General features: G+C 43.7%; 1 protein-coding gene across 1 annotated transcript; it reads left to right on the forward strand.

Moving 5' to 3' along the window:
• The first annotated feature begins 32 nt into the window (after positions 1-32).
• On the forward strand, positions 33-21,190 carry nomo (nodal modulator). Its single transcript, XM_041838907.2, has 29 exons — positions 33-261; positions 949-1,038; positions 1,822-1,867; positions 1,955-2,055; positions 2,492-2,598; positions 2,893-2,965; positions 3,189-3,341; positions 3,606-3,743; positions 4,074-4,163; positions 4,322-4,427; positions 4,622-4,772; positions 4,951-5,128; positions 5,426-5,567; positions 5,906-6,037; positions 6,326-6,462; positions 7,579-7,666; positions 7,866-7,929; positions 8,021-8,116; positions 8,584-8,885; positions 9,165-9,324; positions 9,670-9,796; positions 10,114-10,227; positions 10,447-10,574; positions 10,899-11,040; positions 11,294-11,488; positions 11,839-11,940; positions 18,622-18,741; positions 19,029-19,121; positions 19,369-21,190. Exons 1-29 carry the CDS (start codon positions 133-135, stop codon positions 19,498-19,500), a joined length of 3,636 nt encoding a protein of 1,211 aa, XP_041694841.1. The 5' UTR covers positions 33-132; the 3' UTR covers positions 19,501-21,190.
• The last annotated feature ends 3,476 nt before the right edge of the window (positions 21,191-24,666 follow it).

Below are 24,666 nucleotides of genomic sequence, written 5' to 3' on the forward strand. Positions count from 1 at the left end.
CTCCAGAATAGCTAGCTAGCTACTGCTCCTTCAACGGCTCAGCTGGTACGGAACCGGAGGCAGCGTGCACTGTCAGTTCGGTTATACAGAAAAATATTCTGCCGAAAGCTCGGAATAACGGAACCGGCAGACATGGCAGCGTTCTGGATATTATTTGGAATCATCTGCTGCCAGTGTATTACAGTGTCAGCGGATGACATTGTGGTGGCATGCGGAGGGTTCGTGAAATCCGACGTTGAAATCAACTACTCGCTGATCGAGGTGAGAGTGCAGAGACGGCCTACCGTAGTAGGCATAGACAGAATATTGTTGGGGTCTTGGGTGGTGAAATGACAGTTGAGTTTGAATTAAATAACATTAGCCCTAAGGTGGCTAGTAAGATGATCTGTATGACTAGCCACAGTAATCTTACGAGCCATGAAATCTATCTTGCAGGTTTCCCGTGCACAACCATGTCGAATTTCAGAACTTGTTAGCATAGCATTGCACTAGCTAGTTATCCTTACAAAACGCATCAGAAACACCAATAGCTTGCAGCAATTTCAAAGTAGCTAAATGTGTTTCACTGATTTTAAGCCCTTTCTACATTTAAAACTCTTAGCGAATGGTAATTTACGCACTGGCTAGCTAACGTTAGCTAGCTTGCTAAAGGTAGCCTAACTAGTTGCCAGTCCACTTAAACCCCGCAGTACTGACGAGGTATTGTTGCACCATACACACCCCATGCACAGTTATAATAGGATTAACGTTACTTTTTAGTGAAATCATCTGACTGGACAACCCTCACCCTAATGACTGCCGGCGCAAGTCATTCACGTTAGCTAGCTACAGTAGCTAACTTACTTGATTGCAAAAGCATATAGAACTGTTCAGCATGCATTGCATGAAATCATTATTTTGGTTCTGTTTGTGTTGCTAAATAAATATCGTCTTTCTTGTCTCTCACAGATTAAAGTCTACACAAAACAAGGGTCTTTAAAATATCAAACCGACTGTGCTCCCATCAATGGATACTTTATGATTCCCCTCTATGACAAGGTAACGTATTGATCAGAGTAGGCAGGTGGGCTCATTGTAAGGGCTGGAATGTAATAAATGGAACAGAGTCAAACATGTGGTTTCCATACCATTGATGTGTTTGATACCGTTTCATTCATTCCATTCCAGCCATTACAATGAGCTCATCCTATAGCTTCTACAAGCCAGAATGTTGAATACAAAGATATTGAATCGTACTTTACCGGTTGTGAGCGCTGTTGGTCCTTTTGGCGGTATCAGGTGTATAAGGTAACCACAGGAAAGTGTTGTTTACCCTACTTATTGCAGCGCCGGTTCTGTTGCTTGTATTTCCCATCTCCTGACACATTTCACATGATGCACAATATGTAAACAGTAGCTGAACGTTGTCGACCAAAGCGCGTTACCTCGCAATCAGCTAGAAGTGCTTGTGAAATTTTCCAGTTGATTGCGTGGGACAACGTTCAGTCTGTGCTTCGGGTAAACTCGGCCATTGTTGACATATTGTGCAGTGTCCCGTGCGAATTGAGTCAGCATTGAAAATACAAACTGACATACAGACCAGCGTACTGAAAGTTGGGTTAATAACACTACTCTGTGGATATTTTGTCTCAGATTACCTCCTATATAAGGACAAAATCAGTGGACAACAGGCAATGTACGTTCAAATGAAATGTATTCAACAGTTTGACTTGTGATGGGACTGTTCACAAAAAGTGAACATGTTAAAGAGGAGAGAGGAGTCTTCCACTCTCGGATTCATAGAGGCAGTTCTGCTAATATTTGACTCTCTCTTATTCACAGGGAGACTTTGTGTTGAAGATTGAGCCTCCTCATGGGTGGAGCTTTGGTAAGGAGAATTTCATGTGTATTTTTACCGCTTGTGTATTGCCAGCAGTGCTGTAACATAACACTCTGTATGTCTGTGTTTTTGCAGAGCCCGCCAGTGTGGACCTCTATGTGGACGGGGTTAATGATATCTGCACCAAGGAGCAGGACATCAACTTTGTCTTCACTGGCTTCTCTGTCTCTGGAACGGTGAGAGGAACTCTTCTTCTTCAATAAGCCTTGGCCTAGTCCTTGTGGTAATGGTGCTGGCTAAAATACATTTACGTTTTAGTCATTTAGCAGTGTTTTAGTCATTTATCCAGAGCGACTTATTGGAGCAATTAGGGTTAAGTATCTTGTTCAAGGGCACATCGACAGATTTTTCATCTAGTCGGCCCGGGGATTCGAACCAGCGACCTTTCGGTTACTGGCCCAACACGCTTAACCCCTAGACTACTTGCCACCCTCCCAAAGACTCAATACATAGCTATTTACTGACTAAACAGAATGGCACAGAGATCTACCACTTTTTTAAATGGCTGTTTAGTGTTAATACTTACCGGATATACAGTATGTGCATTTGAGAAATAATTGTTGACTTTTTTGTGACGTTAATGTGTTGTGTGTGTGTGTGTGTCTGTCCCAGGTGCTGAGTAAAGGCCAACTCCTGGGCCCAGCTGGGGTGGAGATCAGCCTGACCAGGGAGGGAACAGGAGAGAAGCTGCAGACTGTGCTCTCTCAGCCTGGAGGAAAGTAAGGGACCACAAACTCTTTTAACAGCATTACTTTTTAAACTACAAGGCAATATAACTTTATTTGTCCAATTATTACATCAGAAATGTGTCTCCTGATCAGCTCTTAACTACCCCTTACAACACAAACAAACCCACACACACTGGCTTTTCTTTTAGTGGTGGCAACTCAAGCCATTCATATCAATGCAAATGTTTATGTACAAATCCGCTGTTGTTTTGTATCAGGACAATATAAGTGAGGATGGTACAAGCACTAGGCTTCTAACACAGAATGTTTTGGGTCATTTCACAGGTACACCTTCTCCAAAGTACTTCCTGGAAATTATGACATCATTGCTTCTCATCCATCCTGGACTCTGGAGCAGGTGAGTTTCTTTCCGCATGGCTCATGATCTCAAGACATCTCAAAGTGTAGCTATAGGTGTTATTGTCACCATTTTAGTTGGATGCAATTGGAACTCAACAATCATATTGCGCAAGTAATATAAGCAAGCAAAATAAGTGATTAGAGATAGTGTAAACTATGCAAAAGAATTAGAGCAAACACCTCCAAATAATTCACAATCATTTTGCATTGTCTTTCCACAGAGCACTATGTCGGTGCGTGTGTCCAGTGCCAATGCGGCGGCTGCAGAACATCTAGTGGTGGGAGGGTATGATGTCTCTGGGGAGGTCCGGAGTGATGGGGAGCCCATGAAAGAAGTCACCTTCCTCCTCTACTCTGCCACAGTGAAGAAGGAGGTCAAATATATTTGTATTGAATTGAATGGCAAATCAAATGAGCAGTGGTTTCCAGCCCCCTGTATTTCTATACACATTGTGGTACACTATAGTGATATTTTATCCTTAATGTTGGCTGTCTATGAAGCTGGGCATTTTACCTCATGATTGGTTGAATTATGATATAGTAACCCAGACGGATACATACCGTTTTTACCCAAAACGGGAATTTCAAGTTTCAAATATATTTATGCTTATCTTACATGTATTTCTTGTGTTTCCCAGGACATCAGGGGCTGTAACACACCCCCAGTGGAGGGAGCCGTGTCTGGAGATGACTCCTTGGTCTACCTGTGTAGCGCCCTGTCCCGAGAGGACGGCACTTTCTCCTTCCCCTCACTGGCCAGCGGAGAATACACTGTGGTAAGATGGCCGCCACAACACAACACACCCGAGTTGTTCACACTGCATTTAGCCCATGGCAAAATAGCCCTGGAATAAGAAAATGCTCTGTGAAAAGGCCTTCTGAAGACCACATATTCAGCACATATCCCTTCCAGCTAATGTGTGTTGCTGATATAGCACAGTTGGTGTTCTTATGTTGTTTTTAATGTGTAAAATGTCCTTGGGATCTGGAAGGCTCTATACAAAAATCTGGATGGCTCTATACAAATCTAATGTATTATGTACTTTTTCTGGTTTCTTGTCCTTCACTTTGTTTGACTATTTTGGACAAATTTGTCTGTGTTTCAGATTCCCTTCTACAGGGGAGAGAGGATCACGTTTGACGTGGCTCCTTCCAGAATGGACTTCAGGGTGGAGCACAACAGCTTGAAGCTGGAGGTAAGTTTACAGTGCTCCAGCTTCCTGGTTGGCTGTTAATTATGGGTTAAAATCATACAGCATTGTCCCTTGTCATGTCATAAACAGTGGTTATGGTACTGTACATGACCCTGGAGGTGTTGTGTAAATAATGATGTGTTTTGTGTTTCTCTCCGTAGCCCATCTTCCGTGTCATGGGTTTCTCTGTGACCGGCAGGGTTCTCAACAGCCTGGAGGGGGAGGGGGTACCTGACGCCACGGTAACCCTCAACAACCAGATCAAAGGTAACCATAATGACATCATCCACCACCCCATTTCCCTTCCATTATCTGTGTTCAAATTCGGAGGAGAAATATCAGAGATAGCATTGTTTGATTAATGTGTAGACAGTATCAGGGCGATGCTATGTCCATTTGCGTTGGGATTGTTCTTCTGCTGAACCCTTTCTTTTTCCCACGCTCTCCTTCCCCTCTAACAGTTCTGACCAAAGAGGACGGCTCCTACCGCCTGGAGAATATGACCACCGGTACCTACACCCTCCGCACGCACAAGGACCTCATGTTTTTTGTGCCAATCACGGTGAAGATAGCTCCCAACACACCTCAACTACCTGACATTATCACTGCTGGGTGAGTTTAGACTTTTGACCTTAGAATGACTGTGAAAAAGCATCACCAATGTGTCCTATTGTTGCCTCCATAGGCAATTCATACATCTATAATCATACCATACATCTGTCATAACAGCTACGTAGTTGTTCTGTTGAGGCATTATAAATGCTTACGTCATGTTCATTCCCCTCTCCAGGTTCAGCGTGTGTGGTCAGATCGCCATCACCCATCTGCCAGAGGGCATGAAGCAGCAGGGGCGTTACAAGGTGACCCTTACTCCCCTGGGACAGGACAACACCGCCACCCGCACAACCGACTCAGACCAGCAGGGGGCCTTTTGCTTCCAGGCCAAACCTGGAGACTACAGTGTTACCGTATGTTACAGAAATACAGCTTGTTCTGACAATGAAATGAATTGTCTGTATTTTGGTAGTATTGAGCGAAGTTGCTCTTAGGCACTTATCTAGGATCAGCTTACCTGCTCTGAATCATGTCCCTATAAGTGTGAAGAAAGCATACTAAAGTGGCAATTTCATCCTACTTCCAGTCCTATTTACGTGAGATCAGCTCTTATGGATGTTCCCCTCAAAATACAACCAAACAGGATTTTTCCATTTACCTTGGCTGTACATAGGCTAATGTTTCACCCTGTCTTCCATCCTTCCCTGTAGGTGTCTCTTCCTGAGGTGGAGGTGAAGGCTGGCCTGGCCCTGCAGCCTGCTGCTCTGGAGGTCTCCCTGGTGGACAGGCCCCTCTCCGACCTCCTCTTCACCCAGTTCATGGCCTCGGTCTCGGGCAAGGTCTACTGTCTGGGTAAGCCTGCCCTGGAGCTCTCTCCCATTAGGCCTGTTTAGATGTCAATTAGGAATAATTCAAGGTTAACAATTACCCCTTGGGGAGAAATAACTCTTATTCAACAGGGGAAAGTAGGGGGCACTTTCTGTTGAATGAAACAGTCATGGTTAAAAGTGCTTTTCTATTAGACAGACTGAGTGTGTTTTGATGCCTAACTGGGTCCTTGACAAACACTGAAAACACAGTCAACCTGAATACTCTATTAGTCCTACCATCCTCGTTAGACAGCCAATCATCGACGGTCTCATTTTCACGTCTTCACCACTTTGAATAACCTTTGACCTCTTGACTCCCAGCGAACTGTGATGACCTGTCGGTAACCCTGCAGCCGGTGAGTCGTCAGGGGGAGAGGAGGAGCGTGCTCCTCTCAGGGAGCAGTGACACCCTGGAGATCTCCTTCGACAACGTCCTGCCTGGCAAATACAAAGGTACAGACCTCCTGGGTCATGTTCATTGGGGCAAAAGGTTTAAAAAAAAATGTGCTACAGAAAACAAAAATGTCTTATTGGACAATATATTTTTAGTACCTCCTTGTTTCGCTCAGTTTTCTTCCGTTATGTGCCTACTGAACAAGTAGGTTATAGTATGGTCAATGTTGTAAGTGAAGAAATCCATACACTAAAGCCATGCTGTACTCCAATCTCTCAGGCTAGGTTATGTATTGTCCTTATGTCAATATTGTAGCAATGTCTGACTTACTGCTCTCCTCCTCCCAGTGAGTATCTCCCATGAGGAGTGGTGCTGGAAGCTCAAGTCAGTGGAGTTGGAGGTGCTGGACTCAGACGTGCTGGGAGTTGAGTTCAGACAGATAGGATACATCCTCCGCTGCTCCCTGTCCCACGCCATCACCCTGGTTAGTAGTAACACAGGGGAGGGCTGTGTGTGTGTCTTTAGGTTTGTTCATATGTGTTGTTGTGTGCATGTGTACTGTAATGTGTTCCTGTGTGTATTTATGTTTATGCTTGTAATACATACACTACACGGCCGAAAGTATGTGGACACCCCTTCAAAGTAGTGGATTCGGCTATTTCAGCCACACCCGTTGCTGACAGGTGTATAAAATCGAGCACACAGCCATGCAATCTTCATAGACAAACATTGGCAGTAGAATGGCCTTACTGAAGAGTTCAGTGAATTTCAACGTGGCACCGTCATAGGATGCCACCTTTCCAACAAGTCAGTTTGTCAAATTTCTGCCCTGCTAGAGCTGCCCCGGTCAACTGTAAGTGCTGTTATTGTAAAGTGGAAACGTCTAGGAGCAACAACGGCTCAGCTGCGAAGTGGTAGGCCACAGAAGCTCACAGAACGGGACCGCTGAGTACTGACGCGCATAGCGCGTAAAAATCGTCTGTCTGCGTTTGCAACACTCACTACGCTACCTGCCCCAATGCATAGTGCCAACTGTAAAGTTTGGTGGAGGAGGAATAATGGTCTGGGGCTGATTTTCATGGATCTGGCTAGGCCTCTTAGTTCCGGTGAACGGAAATGTTAACGCTTCAGTATACAAAGACATTCTAGGCGAGGTCCATACAGAAATGGTTTGTCGAGATCGGTGCGGAAGAACTTGACTGGCCTGCACAGAGCCCTGACCTCAACCTTATCGAACACCTTTGGGATGAATTGGAACGCTGACTGTGAGCCAGGCCTAATAGCCCAACATCAGTGCCCGACCTCACTAATGCTCGTGGCTGAATGGAAGCAAGTCCTCGCAGCAATGTTCCAACAGCTAGTGGAAAGCCTTCCCAGAAGAGTGGAGGCTGTTATAGCAGCAAAGGGGGACCAACTCCATATTAATGCCCATGATTTTGGAATGAGATGTTCAAACTTTTGGCCATGTAGTGTATATGCTCTGATAAGAAGAGTATGAGTGAATTGCTGAGCGTTATTTTTCATAAATAGCTCATAAGTTATTTAACATACTCGTGGTTGCTGGTGTGAAGTCTAAATGAGTGTGTATGTATCTTGGCAGGAGTTCTTCCAGGATGGCAGCAAGCCTGAGAACGTTGGCGTCTATAACCTCTCCAAGGGGGTCAACCGCTTCTGTCTCTCCAAGCCTGGTAGGAGAAACTCCTCCTCTCCTCTCCTCTCCTCTCCTCTCCTCTTTTTCTTTACTTCTCTTCAATATCCTTACTGAAAGATCTCTCTTTGAAAAAGTAAATGTATCTCAGTGAGACTAACCTAGGTTAATATAGGTTACCGTTAGGTAAATGAGTAAAATATATATGCTTATTAACCATCTAACCTTGTCTTTGCCAGGTGTGTACAAAGTGACTCCTCGATCTTGCCACCAATTCGAGCAGGACTATTATACCTACGACACGTAAGTATGTTCTATTGGATCCATTTCTATGTTTTCCTTTATATAGCCACACCAAAGTGAATGACTCTACTTGTCTAAATGTCTCCTTCAGGTCAGCCCCCACTATACTGACCCTGACTGCAGTGAGACATCACATGACTGGCCTAATCACCACCGATAAGATCCTGGATGTCACTGTGACCATCAAGTAAGACCACACCACCTGTTAAGACCTGCTGTCATTCCACTATCACTCTACCATCACTCTACCTTCACTCTACCTTCACTCTACCATGTCCAAACAACCTGGCAGAATGTGGATTGATGGCATTGTCGTTGTTTGTAAGATGAATATTTGAAATTCTGTGTAAGATTTTCTGAGCAGTACTGTATTCAGAATATATGTTGAACTCAAAGGAGTGAATCTGTGTGCATAATTTGATTCAACCACCTCCTATTTACATAGAACAGTACAGTGTACATCATTCATAAAAAGGTTGGAGTTTTGCATGCATATCCAGAATTAGGGTTTAAACATGAATTACTTGATTGTTTTCTGAATATGACGACTCAAAAAACCTGATTATCACTGTGTTCCTCCTGTAGGTCGTTCATAGTCTGGACCAGCTCTGGTCCTGCTGTATAAACCTAAACAATGTTTGTGTCCTGCATCAGATCTTCTATAGAGTCTGAGCCAGCTCTGGTCCTAGGCCCTCTGAGGAGCCAGGAGGAGCAGAGACAGGAGCAGCAGCTGCAGGAGATGGAGCTGCGGCGCCAGGAGAGGGAGAGACGTGCCCAAGAGGCTGAGCATGGTGGAGACAGTCAGCCCCCCGTCCAGGAGAGAGCTGACGAGCTCACCGGACCCTTCCACTACGAGTTTTCTTACTGGGCCAGGGCTGGGGAGAGGATCACTGTGATTCCCTCCTCCAAGGAACTGCTCTTTTATCCGCCGGAGGTCGAGGCTACTATCACTGGAGGTCAGAGTTCACTTCCTTGTGATCCTCTTCTTTTGTGTATGTTATTGTCTTTGCGTGCGGTGTCTTGTCTGTCTGCATATCACTGTGGCTGTGGTGTAAAACCTGTTTTTGTCTGTCTGCATGGCTGTGTTTATATGTGGGGTAACTCTATTCTCTGGTCCACCCAGCACCCGTCCACAGAGATCTGTCCAGGCCGTGTGGTGGACATCACCGGCCATGCAGCTCGTGTCTGTCTGTAGCGGTAGTCTATAGAACTCTTATTCTGTCCCCTCCTCACAGAGTCTTGTCCAGGGCGGGTGGTGGACATCGCAGGGCGTGCTGGTCTGTTCCTGGAGGGCCAGGTGACTCCAGAGCTGCAGGGGGTAGAGATCTCCATCACAGAGCGAGGAGCCCAGGCACCCCTCATCACCGTCGCCACCAACGAGAACGGGGCTTACAGGTATACCTGACTATCCCCTAACCGTAACCTCAGTCACTGCTGTGTTAGTCGTGAGGCTAGCATGGCCTAGTTCCTTGCCCTAGTCATCAGGTAAAACATCTTGCAAGCTGGGGTTGCTAGTTTAAATCATGCTCTTGTTGTTTTTTAACAATACATTTGACCACTTTGCATTTAATCTAGCCAAATGAAATATACACCATGTAACATATTTGTTGCTTTAGATTCGCTTCAGGCAGGTTGTATCTAGGTGTTTGGTAAATGCTCCTTGATTGTGACATTGTAGGAAACAAACGGTAATACAAGTCAATCTGAATAACTTTCTATTGGTTGTTTCTCCCTCCCCAGTGTTGGTCCCCTGCACAGTGACCGTCAGTATGACATCAGTGCCAGTAAGGAGGGCTTCATCCTCAGCCCTGTAGAGGGAAACCAGGGAGACTTCAAGGCCTTTGCCCTGGCTGGAGTCACCTTCAAGGTACAGAACACACACACATGCTACTAGCTAGCTCAAGGGAAAACAAGCCTTTTATTAGCATTTGGCTTAGAGCTAGCTTGTTGTTTAATTAGTAACATTATCTATCCCTCCTCGGTAGGGTGAGGGTTGTTTTAATAAATATTTGATGAGTCTGCTCTCAGAATGTATTGCAATTCAACAGTGTTCTTTGGAATTTGTCTTGGTGTCGAACTACAACTTAAATGTAGTTTTGCCTGCAGCAGGGTTTGATATGTATAGTCTTATGCAGTGTGTTTATGTTCATTCTCATATCTCATATCTTTCTCTGTGTGTCGTAGATCAAGTCAGAGGATGGTCAGGCTCTGTCTGGAGTCCTGCTGTCTCTCAGTGGAGGATCGTTCCGATCCAACCTGCTCACCCAGGACACTGGTGTCCTCACCTTCAACAACCTGGTAAGGACCTCAACGTTCTTTACTGAACTCAACACCTACTTCATATTTGTATTCTCCTCCTCCTGAATGATTGATTAGCAAACACACCGGGCTACTAGTTGGAAGTCTATATGCTGTGTGATGTGAACTGGTGCTGTGTGGATTGGTGCATCTACACTGCAGGTGCCATTTATTGATCACATCTCTTCTATTCTTCCTTCTCTCCATCCCTCCCCTCAGAGCCCAGGTCAGTACTACTTCAAGCCCATGATGAAGGAGTTCAGGTTTGAGCCAGCCTCTCAGATGATCACCGTAGACGAGGGACAGAGCCTCAGCATCGACATCACCGGATTCAAAACAGCATACAGGTACTGGAGACGGGCCTATCAAATCAATCTTTATCTATATAGCACATTTCATGCAAAGTGAGTGAAATCCAATGAGCGTTGAACTAAATGAAAAAATGTACTAAACAAGGCAGAATGAAGTTCAATTTCCCCCCCAACCATCTTTAGCCACTTATTTTTATTGTAACAAATCTTATTCAGGCATGTTCTTGCTTACTTACTTGGCAAGGAAGGTACAGTCCCATCCCCGAAATGACGGTGTGTGTAATTATTTTCCTGTGTCCTATCAATCCCCAAAATGGCTGCCTGTCTGACCAGTTTCCTGATTTACTGCGTCCTATCTAGCTGCTACGGGGCTGTTCAGTCCCTGAGTGGGGATGCTGAGAGGGACGTGTCAGTGGAGGCAGTGGGACAGGCAGAGTGTAGTATCTACAGTGAGGACACAGTCACTGACGAGGATGGACGCTTCAGGCTCAGGGGCCTACTGGTGAGTCAGGGGCCTTTTTGAGGCTTCATAAGGGCTACATAAAGCCATTAAAAGCCTGTATACAAGCACATAAAGTAGTTATGAAGCCTACATAGACATAACAGATACAACACATTTGTAAGAGATACTTTGTGCGGAATGGGTCATAGCATGCTCACGTTGCGTTTGATACCCCAAACACTGCTGTGGCAATTGCTAATAGCTCTGCGATTATTTTTGTTTTTGTGTTGCTAACTTTGAGATTCTCTCACAGCCGGGCTGTAGATACCTGATCCAGCTGAGAGCAGAGGGCAATGATCACATTGAAAGAGCCCTGCCTCAGCACCGCTCCATAGAGGTTGGGAGCACCGACATCGTGGGAGTCAACATCATCGCCTTCAGGCAGATCAACCAGTTTGACCTGAGTGGGAACATCATCACCTCACCAGAACACCTGCCCACTCTCTCTGTAAGATCCCCTCGTTAAAATACCCATAAAATCACCTCATAACTACCTATTTACTTTTAAGTATCTCAGTCATAAAACATTTTCAATGTTATTTCTATGTTAATTCATCATATTTGTTTGCAAATGTGTCATAAGGAACTAATTCATAGATAAAGCCTAAATATAGCTGTTAGATATCCCATGTAATGTTGTGATGGTATGATGCCACTTTGAGCAACACCTTTATGTGCTCATACATAAGAGTTAGATAGAGGAAGAATGTCAATGCTAAAATGGATTATATCCATCTAGAGTCCTCTATCTATTTCTATGGCTCCATATAATCTTATTTTTCCTCCTGTCCCCTGCAGGTGAAGCTTTATAAGAGTGACAACCTGGACAACCCCATCAACAGTGTGTCTCTGGGGCAGTCCCTCTTCTTCCACTTCCCGCCTCTGGACAGGGACGGAGAGGTATGGACCTGCTACAGAAATGTACTATCATTCAGTATGTAATGTGGTATAAGGCTGGCTAGAAATGAGTGTGTAGCAGATAGCCAAGGAAGCATCACTACTGCCTTCCTGAGAGCTGAAGTACTGTTGTACCCAACCCAGAAATGGCTCTTCTAGGTCAATAATAATAATATTATTATTATTATTATTATTTAAATCAAATCACAATTTATTTAAATGATATTTAACAAATTCACAATACACTTTACAGAAAGAAAAAAATCTAAATGATAATAATTTACAAATTTAAAGCAAGAGACAACGGAGAAATCAAGAACAAAATTAATCCGTTTATTTTGGGATTGCCACCTTTTTTTTTTTTTTACAATGTAAAACATATACAAATACATTTTCTCAAGTTAACCTCTACGGGATCGGTTTCCCGTATACGGGACGGTTGAGCTAACGTGCAGTAATGTGATTAGCATGACTGTTGTAAGTAACAGCAAACTTTCCAGGACATAGACACGTCTTATATGGGCAGAAAGCTTAAATTCTTGTTAATCTAACTGCACTGTCCAATTTACAGTAGCTATTACAGTGAAAAAATACCATGCTATTGTTTGAGGAGAGTGCACAACAACAAAAAACTTATCACGGCAACTGGTTTGATACATTCACCTCTGAAGGTAAATAATGTACTTACATTCAGTAATCTTGCTCTGATTTGTCATCCTAAGGGTCCCAGAGATAAAATGTAGCATAGTTTTGTTTGATAAAATCAATTTTTATATTCAAATGTAGGAACTGGGTTCTACAGTTTGAACCCCTGCTGTCTCTGGCTCCACATCCACTCCTCCAGGCCATCTAGATGTGTGAACGTCTATAAGCTTGATCCATCATGTATGACATTCCTGGGAGTGTGTAAACTTACATTTTGTATTACCATATAATTTTTGTATGTTCTCTATAGTTATGTACTTGAAAATGTATCAATTGACCAATTCAGCACATTTGGGCAGACTTGATACAAAATAGTCCAGTATTGCAATACTTCACTGGATCAATCTGAAACTTTGCACATACACTGCTGCCATCTAGTGGCAAAAATCTAAATTGCGCCTAAACTGCAATATTATAATGTGGCATTTCTCTTGCATTTCGAAGATGATGGAACAAAAAATATATAGAAAACGCGTTTTTTTGTTTGTATAATCTTTTACAAGATCTAATGTGTTATATTCTCCTACATTAATTTCACATTTCCACAAACTTCAAAGTGTTTCCTTTCAAATGGTATCAAGAATATGCATATCCTTGCTTCAGGTCCTGAGCTACAGGCAGTTAGATTTAGGTATGTCATTTTAGGCAAAAATTGGGGGGGGAAAGGGTCCGATTCTTTAAGAGGTTAAATTGTAGTTTTTTCAAGATATAACATTCAATTGGAAAGGTCTTCTCTCTATGAAAATTCATAATATATTTTTTTCTTAGAGTAATACCAGCTCAGATTTCATCCTGTGTAGAGGTTGAACTCCATCTATGCTGTAGATAAATGTATCTATAGAGAAATAAAAAGGAATGTTCATCAGAGTTTTTTTTGCATAGAAAAGTCTTGGGCGGCCTCCTAAGTGTATTTTTGGGCCACATATGTCAAAAAAATTAAAAGTAAGTTATTTTCGGGATGGAAAAACATTTTCAGTGTGAACTTAAATTACTAACACCAGATATTAACTATGTAGAAAAAGATAATGGACCTAAACTCAGCAAAAAAAGAAACTGCCTCTCACTGTCAACTGTGTTTATTTTCAGCAAACTTAACATGTGTAAATATTTGTATGAACATAAGATTCAACAACTGAGACATAAACTGAACAAGTTCCACAGACATGTGACTAACAGAAATGGAATAATGTGTCCCTGAACAAAGGGGGAGGGGGGTCAAAATCAAAAATAACAGCCAGTATCTGGTGTGACCACCAGCTGCATTAAGTACTGCAGTGCATCTCCTCCTCATGGACTGCACCAGATTTGCCAGTTCTTGCTGGGAGATATTACCCCACTCTTACACCAAGGCACCTGCAAGTTCCCAGACATTTCTGGGGGGAATGGCCCTAGCCCTCACCCTCCGATCCAACAGGTCCCAGACGTGCTCAATGGGATTGAGATCAGGGCTCTTCGCTGGCCATGGCAGAACACTGACATTCCTGTCTTGCAGGAAATCACGCACAGAACGAGCAGTATGGCTGGTGGCATTTTCATTTTCATGTCAGGATGAGCCTGTAACGCACAGCGTTGAGATTGCCTGCAATGACAACAAGCTCAGTCCGATGATGCTGGGACACACCTCCAAATTGATCCCGCTCCGGAGTACAGGCCTCTGTGTAACGCTCATTCCTTCGAACGATAAACGCGAATCCAACCATCACCCCTGGTGAGACAAAACCGCGACTCGTCAGTGAAGAGCACTTTTTGCCAGTCCTGTCTGGTCCAGCGACGGTGGGTTTGTGCCTACAAGCCCTCAGTCCAGCCTCTCTCAGCCAATTGCGGACAGTCTAAGCACTGATGGAGGGATTGTGCGTTCCTGGTGTAACTCGGGCAGTTGTTGTTGCCATCCTGTACCTGTCTCGCAGGTGTTGTTACACGTGGTCTGCCACTGCGAGGATGATCAGCTGTCCGTCCTGTCTCCCTGTAGCGCTGTCTTAGGCGTCTCACAGTACGGACATTGCAATATATTGCCCTGGCCACATCTGCAGTCCTCATACCTCCTTGCAGCATGCCTAAGGCACGTTCACGCAGATGAGCAGGGACCCTGGGCATCTTTCTTTTGGTGTTTTTCAGAGTCAGTAGAAAGGCCTCTTTAGGGTCCTAAGTTTTCATAACTGTGACCTTAATTGCCTACCGTCTGTAAGCTGTTAGTGTCTTAACGACCGTTCCACAGATGCATGTTCATTAATTGTTTATGGTTCATTGAACAAGCATGGGAAACAGTGTTTAAACCTTTTACAATGAAGATCTGTGAAGTTATTTGATAGACAGGGTCCTGATAAAGGGACGTTTCTTTTTTTGCTGAGTTTATATATATATTTTTAGAATATAATCTTTGAGAACTAACAATCACCAAAATAAAAGCTAGACAGTTGGTGAGAATCAGGAATGTCCACCAGAGCTGTTGCCAGAGAATTTAATGATAATTTCTCTACCATAAGCCGCCTCCAACGTCATTTTAGAGAATTTGTCAGTACATTCAACTGCCCTCACAACCACAGACCACGTGTAACCACGCCAGCCCAGGACTGCCACATCCGGCTTCTTCACCCGTGGGATAATCTGAGACCAGCCACCCGGACAGCTGATGAAATTTAGGAGTATTTCTGTCTGTAATAGGGGAAAAACTCATTCTGATTGGCTGGGCCTAGCTTCCCAGTGTGTGGGCCTGGCTCAGTATAGTTTAAAGTATGTGTGTGCGTGCATGTGTTTGAGAGGGAAGGAAGAAGTTGCGTGCACGTTACGTTACAGTAGACAATGGTGTTATGGTATTAATAAACCACTTTCTCACAAATCCCTTGGAATTTCATGTCACACCCGAAGTCATTCCATGCGTGTAGATTAATATGTTGTACACCTCCATACATAATAGCACAGTCTTCCTCTCCAACTTCTCAATCTGGTTTTGACCACCACCAGTACGCTATGGTCAGTGCTGTGCCGTCAACCCATTTCCAGGTCCCTTCCGTCTCTCTGTCAGTCAGACCAATCCAGATCCATCGGTCAAATGTAGTGAGAAATACCTGTTCCTCTTGGCTGTTTATGATCACCAGGTCTGCTTTTCTCGCCAGACAGTCATGTCTGCTCTCATTCCAGGATTTCTGTTCAGCAGTAACAGCTGCAGTAAAACTTCAGCCATCCTCCGTGACAGGCTTTCGCACAAAGCAAATTACGAAAGTAGTCTCTCTCCCCCTGTAGGTTGGCTGTATAAATGTGGTAGTGGACAGATGCCGATGATCCCAGCCAGTAGGAGAAAGAACAGCAGGCCCAGACACACTGTAGCAACAACAAAGGGTCTCCTCCCTGAGCTCTCAGAATCGGAGTGTTCAGGTTGTATTGTGCTCCCTGGGGTAGCATCCTCAGTCTTGGTTCTCAAGTCAGGACACGTGTCTGGAGTTTCATAGTAGGGCTGTTTATAGGCCTCTTCATAGGCGTCGGCTCCATTACCAAACAGGTCCTCTGAGTGTTCAGCTTGTGGTGTGTTCCTTTGGGTCACTGCATCCTCAGTCTCGTTTCTCAAGTTAGGGGCCATGTCTGGAGTTTCATTGTAGGGCTCTTCATAGACATCGTCATAGTTGTCGGTGCCATTATCTTCATTGGTAAAAACAGTGGCCCGAGACATCTCCATGGTCTACCACTGTCCAGTCTGAGACTTGCTATTTGAACTGTCATACCAGGAAGATATACGGAGGGAAGATGGAAAACAAAGGCTAGCTGTTGACATCATTTAAATGTCATCTGTGTCAGCCCCAAGCAATTTCAGGGAGTTTCCCGCTCCTTCCTTTTCACCTTTCTGCAGATGTGTACCCTCTGTTTACTCCCAAATATACACTACATGACCAAAGGTATGTGGTCACCTGCTCGTCGAACAACTCATTCCAAAATCATGGGCATTAATATGTAGTTGGTCCCCCCTTTGCTGCTATAACAGCCACCACTCTTCTGGGAAGGCTTTCCCCTAGATGTTGGAACATTGCTGCGTGGACTTGCTTCCATTCAGCCACAAGCATTTGTGAGGTCGGCCACTGATGTTGGGCGATTAGGCCTGGCTCGCAGTCGGCGTTCCAATTCATTCCAAAGGTGTTTGATGGGTTGAGGTCAGGGCTCTGTGCAGGCCAGTCAAGTTTTTCCACACCAATCTCAACAAACCATTTATGTATGCACGGGGGCATTGTGATGCTGAAACAGGAAAGGACCTTCCCCAAACTGTTGCCACAAAGTTGGAAGCACAAAGTAAGATTTCCTTTCACTGGAACTAAGGGGCCTAGCCCAAACCATGAAAAACAGCCCCAGACCATTATTCCTCCTCCACCAAACTTTACAGTTGGCACTATTCATTGGGGCAGGTAGCGTTCTCCTGGCATCCACCAAACCCAGATTCGTCCGTTGGACTGCCAGATGGTGAAGCGTGATTCATCACTCCTGAGAGCGCGTTTCCACTGCTCCAGAGTCCAATAGCGGCGAGCTTTACACCACTCCAGCCGACAGTTGGCATTGCGCATGGTGATCTTAGGCTTGTGTGCGGCTGCTCGGCCATGGAAACCCATTTCATGAAGCTCCCAACAAACAGTTATTGTGCTGACGTTGCTTCCAGAGGCAGTTTGGAACTCGGTAGTGAGTGTTGCAACGGACGACAGACAATTTTTACCCGCTGTGCACTTCAGCACTCAGCGGTCCCATTCTGTGCAGAAATGTGACTAACTGACTTGTTGGAAAGGTGGCATTCTGTGACGGTGCCACGTTGAAAGTCACTGAGCTCTTCAGTAAGGCCATTCTGCTGCCAATGTTTGTCTATGGAGATTGCATGGTGGTGTGTTTGATTTTATACACCTGTCAGCAACGGCGTGGCTGAAATAGCCGAATCCACTAATTTGAAGGGGCGTCCACATACCTTTTGTGTATATATAGTGTACATCAACATGTTCACGAGGTCCAGGGCTACAAACATGGGTCATTATAATATTCCTAACATTGATTTGACTCTACAAACTTGCTCTAAGTGGACATTGAGGGTGGGTGGGCTTGACCAGTAGGATGAGATGTAACAGGAACGGCTGGGACTCTCTTACTCTCTTAATGAACCTGATTAGTCGAGATGTCAAATACAAATAAAACACTTTTTCCAAACTGTCGTGGTGCAGCCATTCCCCCCTCCCCCATAGAAATGAAACTAATGGGTCATACAATAGTGATGGAATGATACATTTTGTTGAACCGTCTCTCCAAGTGTATTGACCAACAGTTACCGATCTAGTTCTCCCCCCTTCTAACCCCCACATGAACATTGGTTGAGAAATGTCTGAGGAAAAGTTGCAAACAAAGCAGAGCAGATTTTAAATGACACAAACATATTTAATTTAGAAAAAAAATGTATTTTGTTTCCTTATTTATCATTGATATCGTTGCTTTTTGGCTTGCAGTGCTTTTTGATTCGTTTTTGTTTACAATGTTGACATTTTTAATTACAATGTATTTTTTTCCTCAACTTTTTGGGAGAAAAAAAAAATACATTTTACGACATAGGAAAAATAACTCACAATTGATTTTTAATCAAATGTAATGCCATAGATATGTAACCTGAAAACTTGCTGTTGTTGGCAGAGAGGTTTGAAACTCTATTTGTTATTGGTCCATTAACTTAAACTTCACCCATGCAAAACCTGCTGATTTAGAATGTCCTGTGTAAATTGTATTTTTCACCATCAACTATCAGGAAATTACACTGCTCACATTTGTCACACTTTTACAGTGTTTGTTTCATCAGCTGTTGTAAAATATGATACAAAACACAGGAAAAACTGAATTTTGACTGCACTGATAATAGAAAGTAGTATAGGTTCATCCAGCGATTCTGGGTCAGTGGTATTAACAGAGCTTTGCAGAGTACGTTGTCATCACCATAATTCTACTGTTTTTGTGTCATCTCCCCCAATACAGAGCTATGTGTTGATGCTGTACTCCACACTGTCTCGCTCCCAGTACGACTTCTCTCTGCCACAAGTCTCCTTCACCTCTACAGGCTACCACAAGCACATCACTTTGACCTTCAACCCCAATGTAAGTACACAGTACCTACTCTGCCAGGGCTGAATGCTCCGGATAGTTGTCCGCAGCCACAGATCTAAGATCAGCTTATCCTGTCCACATTCTGACCTTATCCATTATGTGGGAAAGCACAAAACCGATTTTAGATCAGCTTCTACAGGCAACTTCATCCTACTTCGGAAATAACTGTCATGTAATATATTTACAATATTCTCATTACAGTGATAAAAAAAAAAAAGCCTCTTGTGTGTGTCTTCTGAATATTGAATGAGAACCAAATTTGATGTTCTTCATCACAGCGTAAAGTGCCTGACCAGGACGTAGCCCAGGGTTCGTACATAGCTCTACCCCTCACGCTACTGCTCCTGCTGGCAGCCTACAACCATGAGAAGGTACACTGCCTCAACTCCTATTGCATAGCCATGTATCATTATTCCAATGTACTGTAATTGAGTGGTCTGGTAAATGTTCAAGCAGACGACCTATTGCCTCTGTATTATGGGATAAGTGCTCAAGTATACAGACTTTGTATTGAAAAAAAACAACATTCTATTGGTCTCTGGGATCTTCTTGGCATTTTAGTACACAGAAGACAATCGAAAGTGGCATCTCATCCTTCAATGCCCTATCTCTCCTCAGGTGATCCCCCTGCTGCTGCAGCTGGTGAGCCGTCTCCAGGGGGTGCGTAGCCTGAGCCAGGCCAGTGGGGACAACACTGCCCTGGACGAGGCCAAACGCCAGGCCAAGAGACAGAAGACCCGACGCACATGATCCACAGACCTAACTTCTAGCATGTAAACTACCCCAACAGGAACCACAGACATACTGTGTCTGAAATGGCACCCTGTTCCATATATAGTGCACTACTTTTGACCAGAACCCTATGAGACTTGGTCAAAAGTAGTGCACTATGTTGGGGATAGTGCCATTTCAGGGGCAGCCATACTGTGCAATAGCATACTTTACCATACTATACCCATAGCAACCCTGCTTCAGCCAACATAGTGGCTCTATCTATGGACTGATGTCACCAGCATGGGTTCTATGGAAGGTTCTATGGAAGACTGGCTGTGTAGTTCTGTTCTGTGGGACTCCTTCGTTTTGTAGAACACTCATCAGAAATATTAAGAAGAATCCATTTTGTCGATATGTATATGAGCCATTGTTGCTTTTTTTAAACATTTGTAATTAATGAATTGTCGATTGAGATCAAAAAAACTATCGAGGTCTTATGGGAGATGGTTACATCTGTGGGTTTCATGGGGATTTTGGGGTTCAGGGTCACACTTTGTGATAACGATGCATCATGAAAGCTTTATAACTCATTATGAAAGTGACAAACTGTTCATGACAATTTATTTACTATGACGTGCAGTGGCACTAATTTTAAACACTGCCAATTAAGCCAACTGTTCAAATCCCTGCATGTGTCATAAGGAGGGCCAGGAGTTTTTTCCTGACCACATGACCTGACCAGAAAAACTTGTGTTGGTCTATAAATGGTTCCTGGTCAGATTACATGGTCAGAAAAAACTCCTGACCCTAGTATGGAATGGTTTGTCATAATGGTCATTAATTTTTATGTCATATTTATAATGGGTTCTACAGGCTTTGGTAGTTTGAAGTAAGATGGATTTTATGTGTTGGTCTGTCAGTTTGCTCAGGGAGAGTGGGTGGGTTGAGGGTGGGGGGGGTCTAAGGGTTTGAAAGGGTTAGGGTTAATAATTACAGTAACAAGATAAGAAATTAAGATTTTGGTAGGGAGCTGTAGGGGTATAACTTGTCAGTGATAATTATTAATTTATTAACATTTATTTGTCTGATGTGAATGATGAACAGTTTGTTTGGTAGCTAATTTCTTTTACGGTGTGTTTGTTTTTGAGAAAATAAGCGGTCAGATTTCAAAGTATGCAAGCTATCTGAAGGCAAAGGGAACCAGTGTAAATGTATCAGACAAGCATCTACTACTTACGAGGAGATAGTTTCTCAACAAATTCCGGGACGAATCCTAACTTTCACTTTAAAAGTCAAATCTTTATATGTTTTCCCATTGACATCAATGACTAAGTGAACATTCACCCTAAATGTAAATTAGGATTTGCGGTACAATGTTTGTCTTGACCTCACGTTGCGTTAAGCTAATATAAAATGTGATAATCTTAAATAATAACTGAAGAAAATGTAATTGGTTCATCCAAGTTTCTACTCATAATATTAATGCATTGTGAAATGTTGAATGTGAAATGGAACCAACTGAACCAATCTCTTTTTGTATGTGGGATGCTGTTCTTCTGAGTTAGTTATGGCCAATTTGAAAGAAAAAGATGATCATGCCAATGGCTATTTACGGAGTTGAAAGATATTCCAATTAGGTTATGGTTGCCGGGGTGAATCGGGTCGTGTTGAAGAGTCTGATCTGTGTGAAATTAATGATGAATAAAGTCTGACGTGGAAAAATGCACTCCTGTTTGATTCAGTTGGTAGAGCTGTGTGCAACTCTCCTGGGTTCGATTCCCCCTGGCCCATGCCAAACATTTATGTAGCTTTGGATAAGGTTGCTAACGGTTAGAGTGTTGGGCCAGTAACCAAAAGGTCGCTGGTTTGAATACCCGAGCCGACAAGGTGAAAAATCTGTCGATGTGCCCTTGAGCAAGGTACTTAACCTTAATTTGCTCCAGGGGTGGCATACTAATAGGGCTGACCCTGTAAAACAACACATTTCACTGCACCTACCAAATTGTTGTATTCACAGTGTACAAAACATTAGGAACAGCTTCCTAATATTGAGTTGCACCCCCTTTTGCTCACAGAACAACCTCAATTCGTCGGAGCATGGATTCTACAAGGTGTTGAAAGCGTTCCCGAGTGGCGCAGTGGTCTAAGGCACTGCATCGCAGTACTAGCTGTGCCACTAGAGATCCTGGTTCGAATCCAGGCTCTGTCGTAGCCGGCCGCGACCGGGAGACCCATGGGGCGGCGCACAATTGGCCCAGCGTCGTCCAGGGTAGGGGAGGGAATGGCCGGCAGGGATGTAGCTCAGTTGGTAGAGCATGGCTTTTGCAACGACAGGGTTGTGGGTTCGCTTACCACGGGGGGCCAGTATGAAAAATAAAAAATAATGTATGCACTCACTAACTGTAAGTCGCTCTGGATAAGAGCGTCTGCTAAATGACTGTAATGTAATGAGACTGGCCCATGTTGACTCCAATGCTTCCTACGGTTGTGTCAAGTTGGCTGGATGTCCTTTGGGTGGTGGACCATTCTTGATACACACGGGAAACTGTTGAGTGTGAAAAACCCAGCAGCGTTGCAGTTCTTGACACAAACCGGTGCGCTTGGCACCTACTACCATACCCTGTTCAAAGGCACTTAAATATTTTGTCTTACCCATTCACCCTCTGAATGGCACACATACACAATCCATGTCTCAAGGCTTAAAAATCCATCTTTAACCGTTCTCCTCCACTTCATCTACACTGATTGAAGTGGATTTAACAGGTGACATCAATAAGGGATCATAGCTTTCACCTGGTCAGTCTATGTCAATGAAAGATGTTCCTAATGTTTTGAAACACTCAGTGTATATACGTTGTGGTGGTGTTGTGTCATGACCATGTCTCCGGGGGGCAGTGTTGGGTAAGGAAACAATTGTTTGATGATACAGTCAAGGCTTCTATTCTACGCTATGTCCATTGTTGAGTTGTGCTTTCAAGTATGGAGACATAAGAAGAGAAGAGTTCCAGGTGACCTTGGGAACTTTGTAATTACACATACAAATAAACCTTAGGATTTCATATCTTATGCGTGTTGTATGTATGTAGGCCTATGTCATGTACAGTGACTTCAGAAAGTATTCACACCGCTTTACTTTTTCCACATTTTGTTGTGTTACAGCCTGAATTAAAAAATTGATACAATGTAGATGTTGTGTCACTGATTCACACACAATACCCCATAATGTCAAAGTGGAATTATGTTTTTACAAATTAATAAAAAATGAAAAGCTGAAATGTTTTGAGTCACTAAGTATCCAACCCCTTTGTTATGGCAAGCCTAAATAAGTTCAGGAGTAAAAATGTGCTTAACAAGTCACATAATAAGTTGCATGGGCTCACTGTGTGCAATAATAGTGACATGATTTTAGAATGACTAACTAATCTCTGTACCCCCCAAATACAATTATCTGTAAGGTCCCTCAGTCGAGCAGTGAATTTCAAGCACAGATTAACCACAAAGACCAGGGAGGTTTTCCAATGCCTCGCAAAGAAGGACACCTATTGGTAGATATAAAAACAAAAAATACATGAATATTCCTTTGTGCATGGTGAAATTATTAATTACACTTTGGATGTTGTATCAATACACCCAGTCACTACAAATATACAGGCGTCCTTCCTAACTCAGTTGCCGGAGAGGAAGGAAACCGCTCAGGGATTTCACCATGAGGTCAATGGTGATTTTAAACCAGTTACAGTTAAATGGATGTGATAGGAGAAAACTGAGGATGGATCAACAACATTGTAGTTACTCCACAATACTAACCTAAATGACAGAGTGAAAAGAACAGGTACAGCATGTGTTCGTTCCATCCCTACCATGACCAGCCTTCTCACTGGCCCCAGCACTGCTGACCTCTCCCCCCAGCTTACAGCTTCCTCACTGAGGCTAGAGCTCATAGCCCTCAGCCCGACCTGGCTTCAAATAGCATTCAAAATGTTTAAAATGCTGTTGAATGTTTGATTAAGCTTGCCCGGCACAATGGAACCAATGGAATAGCCCCAGAAGTGCAAAACCAAACCCTGCCCATCTGTCCAGGCAGGCTGGAGCAAACGCTAAGTCACAGTACATACAATATTTTGAATACTATTTGGACCCAGGTCTGTCTGATGGTCCTCAGCCTGTGAAAATGATGGCTGGTGTCTGAGAGCTCTCTCATTGCTCCACTCCGTCCCAGACTGTGTTCGAAATTGCACCCTATTCCCTATATAGTGCACTACTCTTGATCAGAACCCATAGGCTTGCCCATAGGTCTCTGGTCAAAATAGTGCACAATGTAGGGAATAGGATTCCATTTGGGATGTAACTCCAGTCTGTAGGGCTTTAATGGTTTGGTGGGCTAAACTGCTCTCCTCTCCTCTGTGGACTACTGTAATTCCCCTCTGAAATATAGCCTATTAGCCGCCGTGGGCAACTCCACTCCCTCTCTGTCTGTCTGTGTCTCAAATGACATCCTATTCCCTTTATAGTACACTACTTTTGACCTGGGGCCATAGGGCTCTGGTCAAATGTAGTGCGCTAAATAGGTAATAGGCTGCCATTTGGGCCGCACACTCCGTCTGTGTCAGAGCAGGAGAGGAGATACAAACCGCCCCTGGGTTAGTGCTGAGAGTAAACACTGGTGGCAGTGGTGGGATCCGGTGATGTCATCGTGTCATGTAAGTCTACAGCAGCCCAGAGTAGGACACGAGCTAAACACTGTTTCAATTCTGCTATGTTTTTGTTACTTTGATTAAAATTGCATACTAAATTAAAGAATAATAGCCTTTTTCGTGTATCTATTTATCTATTTCATTTTCATGCATTTACAGTGCTGAGAGGAAGCATGTTGGTGGGAGCGGTGGGATCTGATGATGTCATCATGCCAAGTCTATGGCAGCCTAGAGTATGATGTGAGGAGAGGTAAGAGCTGTTTCTGTTCTGCACAGTTTCCTTTTATTAAACTTACACAGATGTTTTTATACAGATGTGTACACGCTGGTGGCAGAAGTGGGATCCGATGATGTCATCGTGTCATGTACAGTGAGGGAAAAAAGTATTTGATCCCCTGCTGATTTTGTACGTTTGCCCACTGACAAAGACATGATCAGTCTATAATTTTAATGGTAGGTTTATTTGAACAGTGAGAGACAGAATAACAACAAAAAATCCAGAAAAATG

This window comes from Coregonus clupeaformis, chromosome 20 (genome assembly GCF_020615455.1).
Source record: "Coregonus clupeaformis isolate EN_2021a chromosome 20, ASM2061545v1, whole genome shotgun sequence".
NCBI classification, from domain to species: domain Eukaryota; kingdom Metazoa; phylum Chordata; class Actinopteri; order Salmoniformes; family Salmonidae; genus Coregonus; species Coregonus clupeaformis.

Coding starts and splice junctions, on each gene's coding strand:
- nomo (XM_041838907.2), top strand. CDS start 133: ATGGCAGCGTTCTGGATATTATTTGGAATCATCTGCTGCCAGTGTATT. Junction 262..948: donor TCAACTACTCGCTGATCGAG/GTGAGAGTGCAG, acceptor TGTCTCTCACAG/ATTAAAGTCTACACAAAACA. Junction 3,342..3,605: donor CTGCCACAGTGAAGAAGGAG/GTCAAATATATT, acceptor TGTGTTTCCCAG/GACATCAGGGGCTGTAACAC.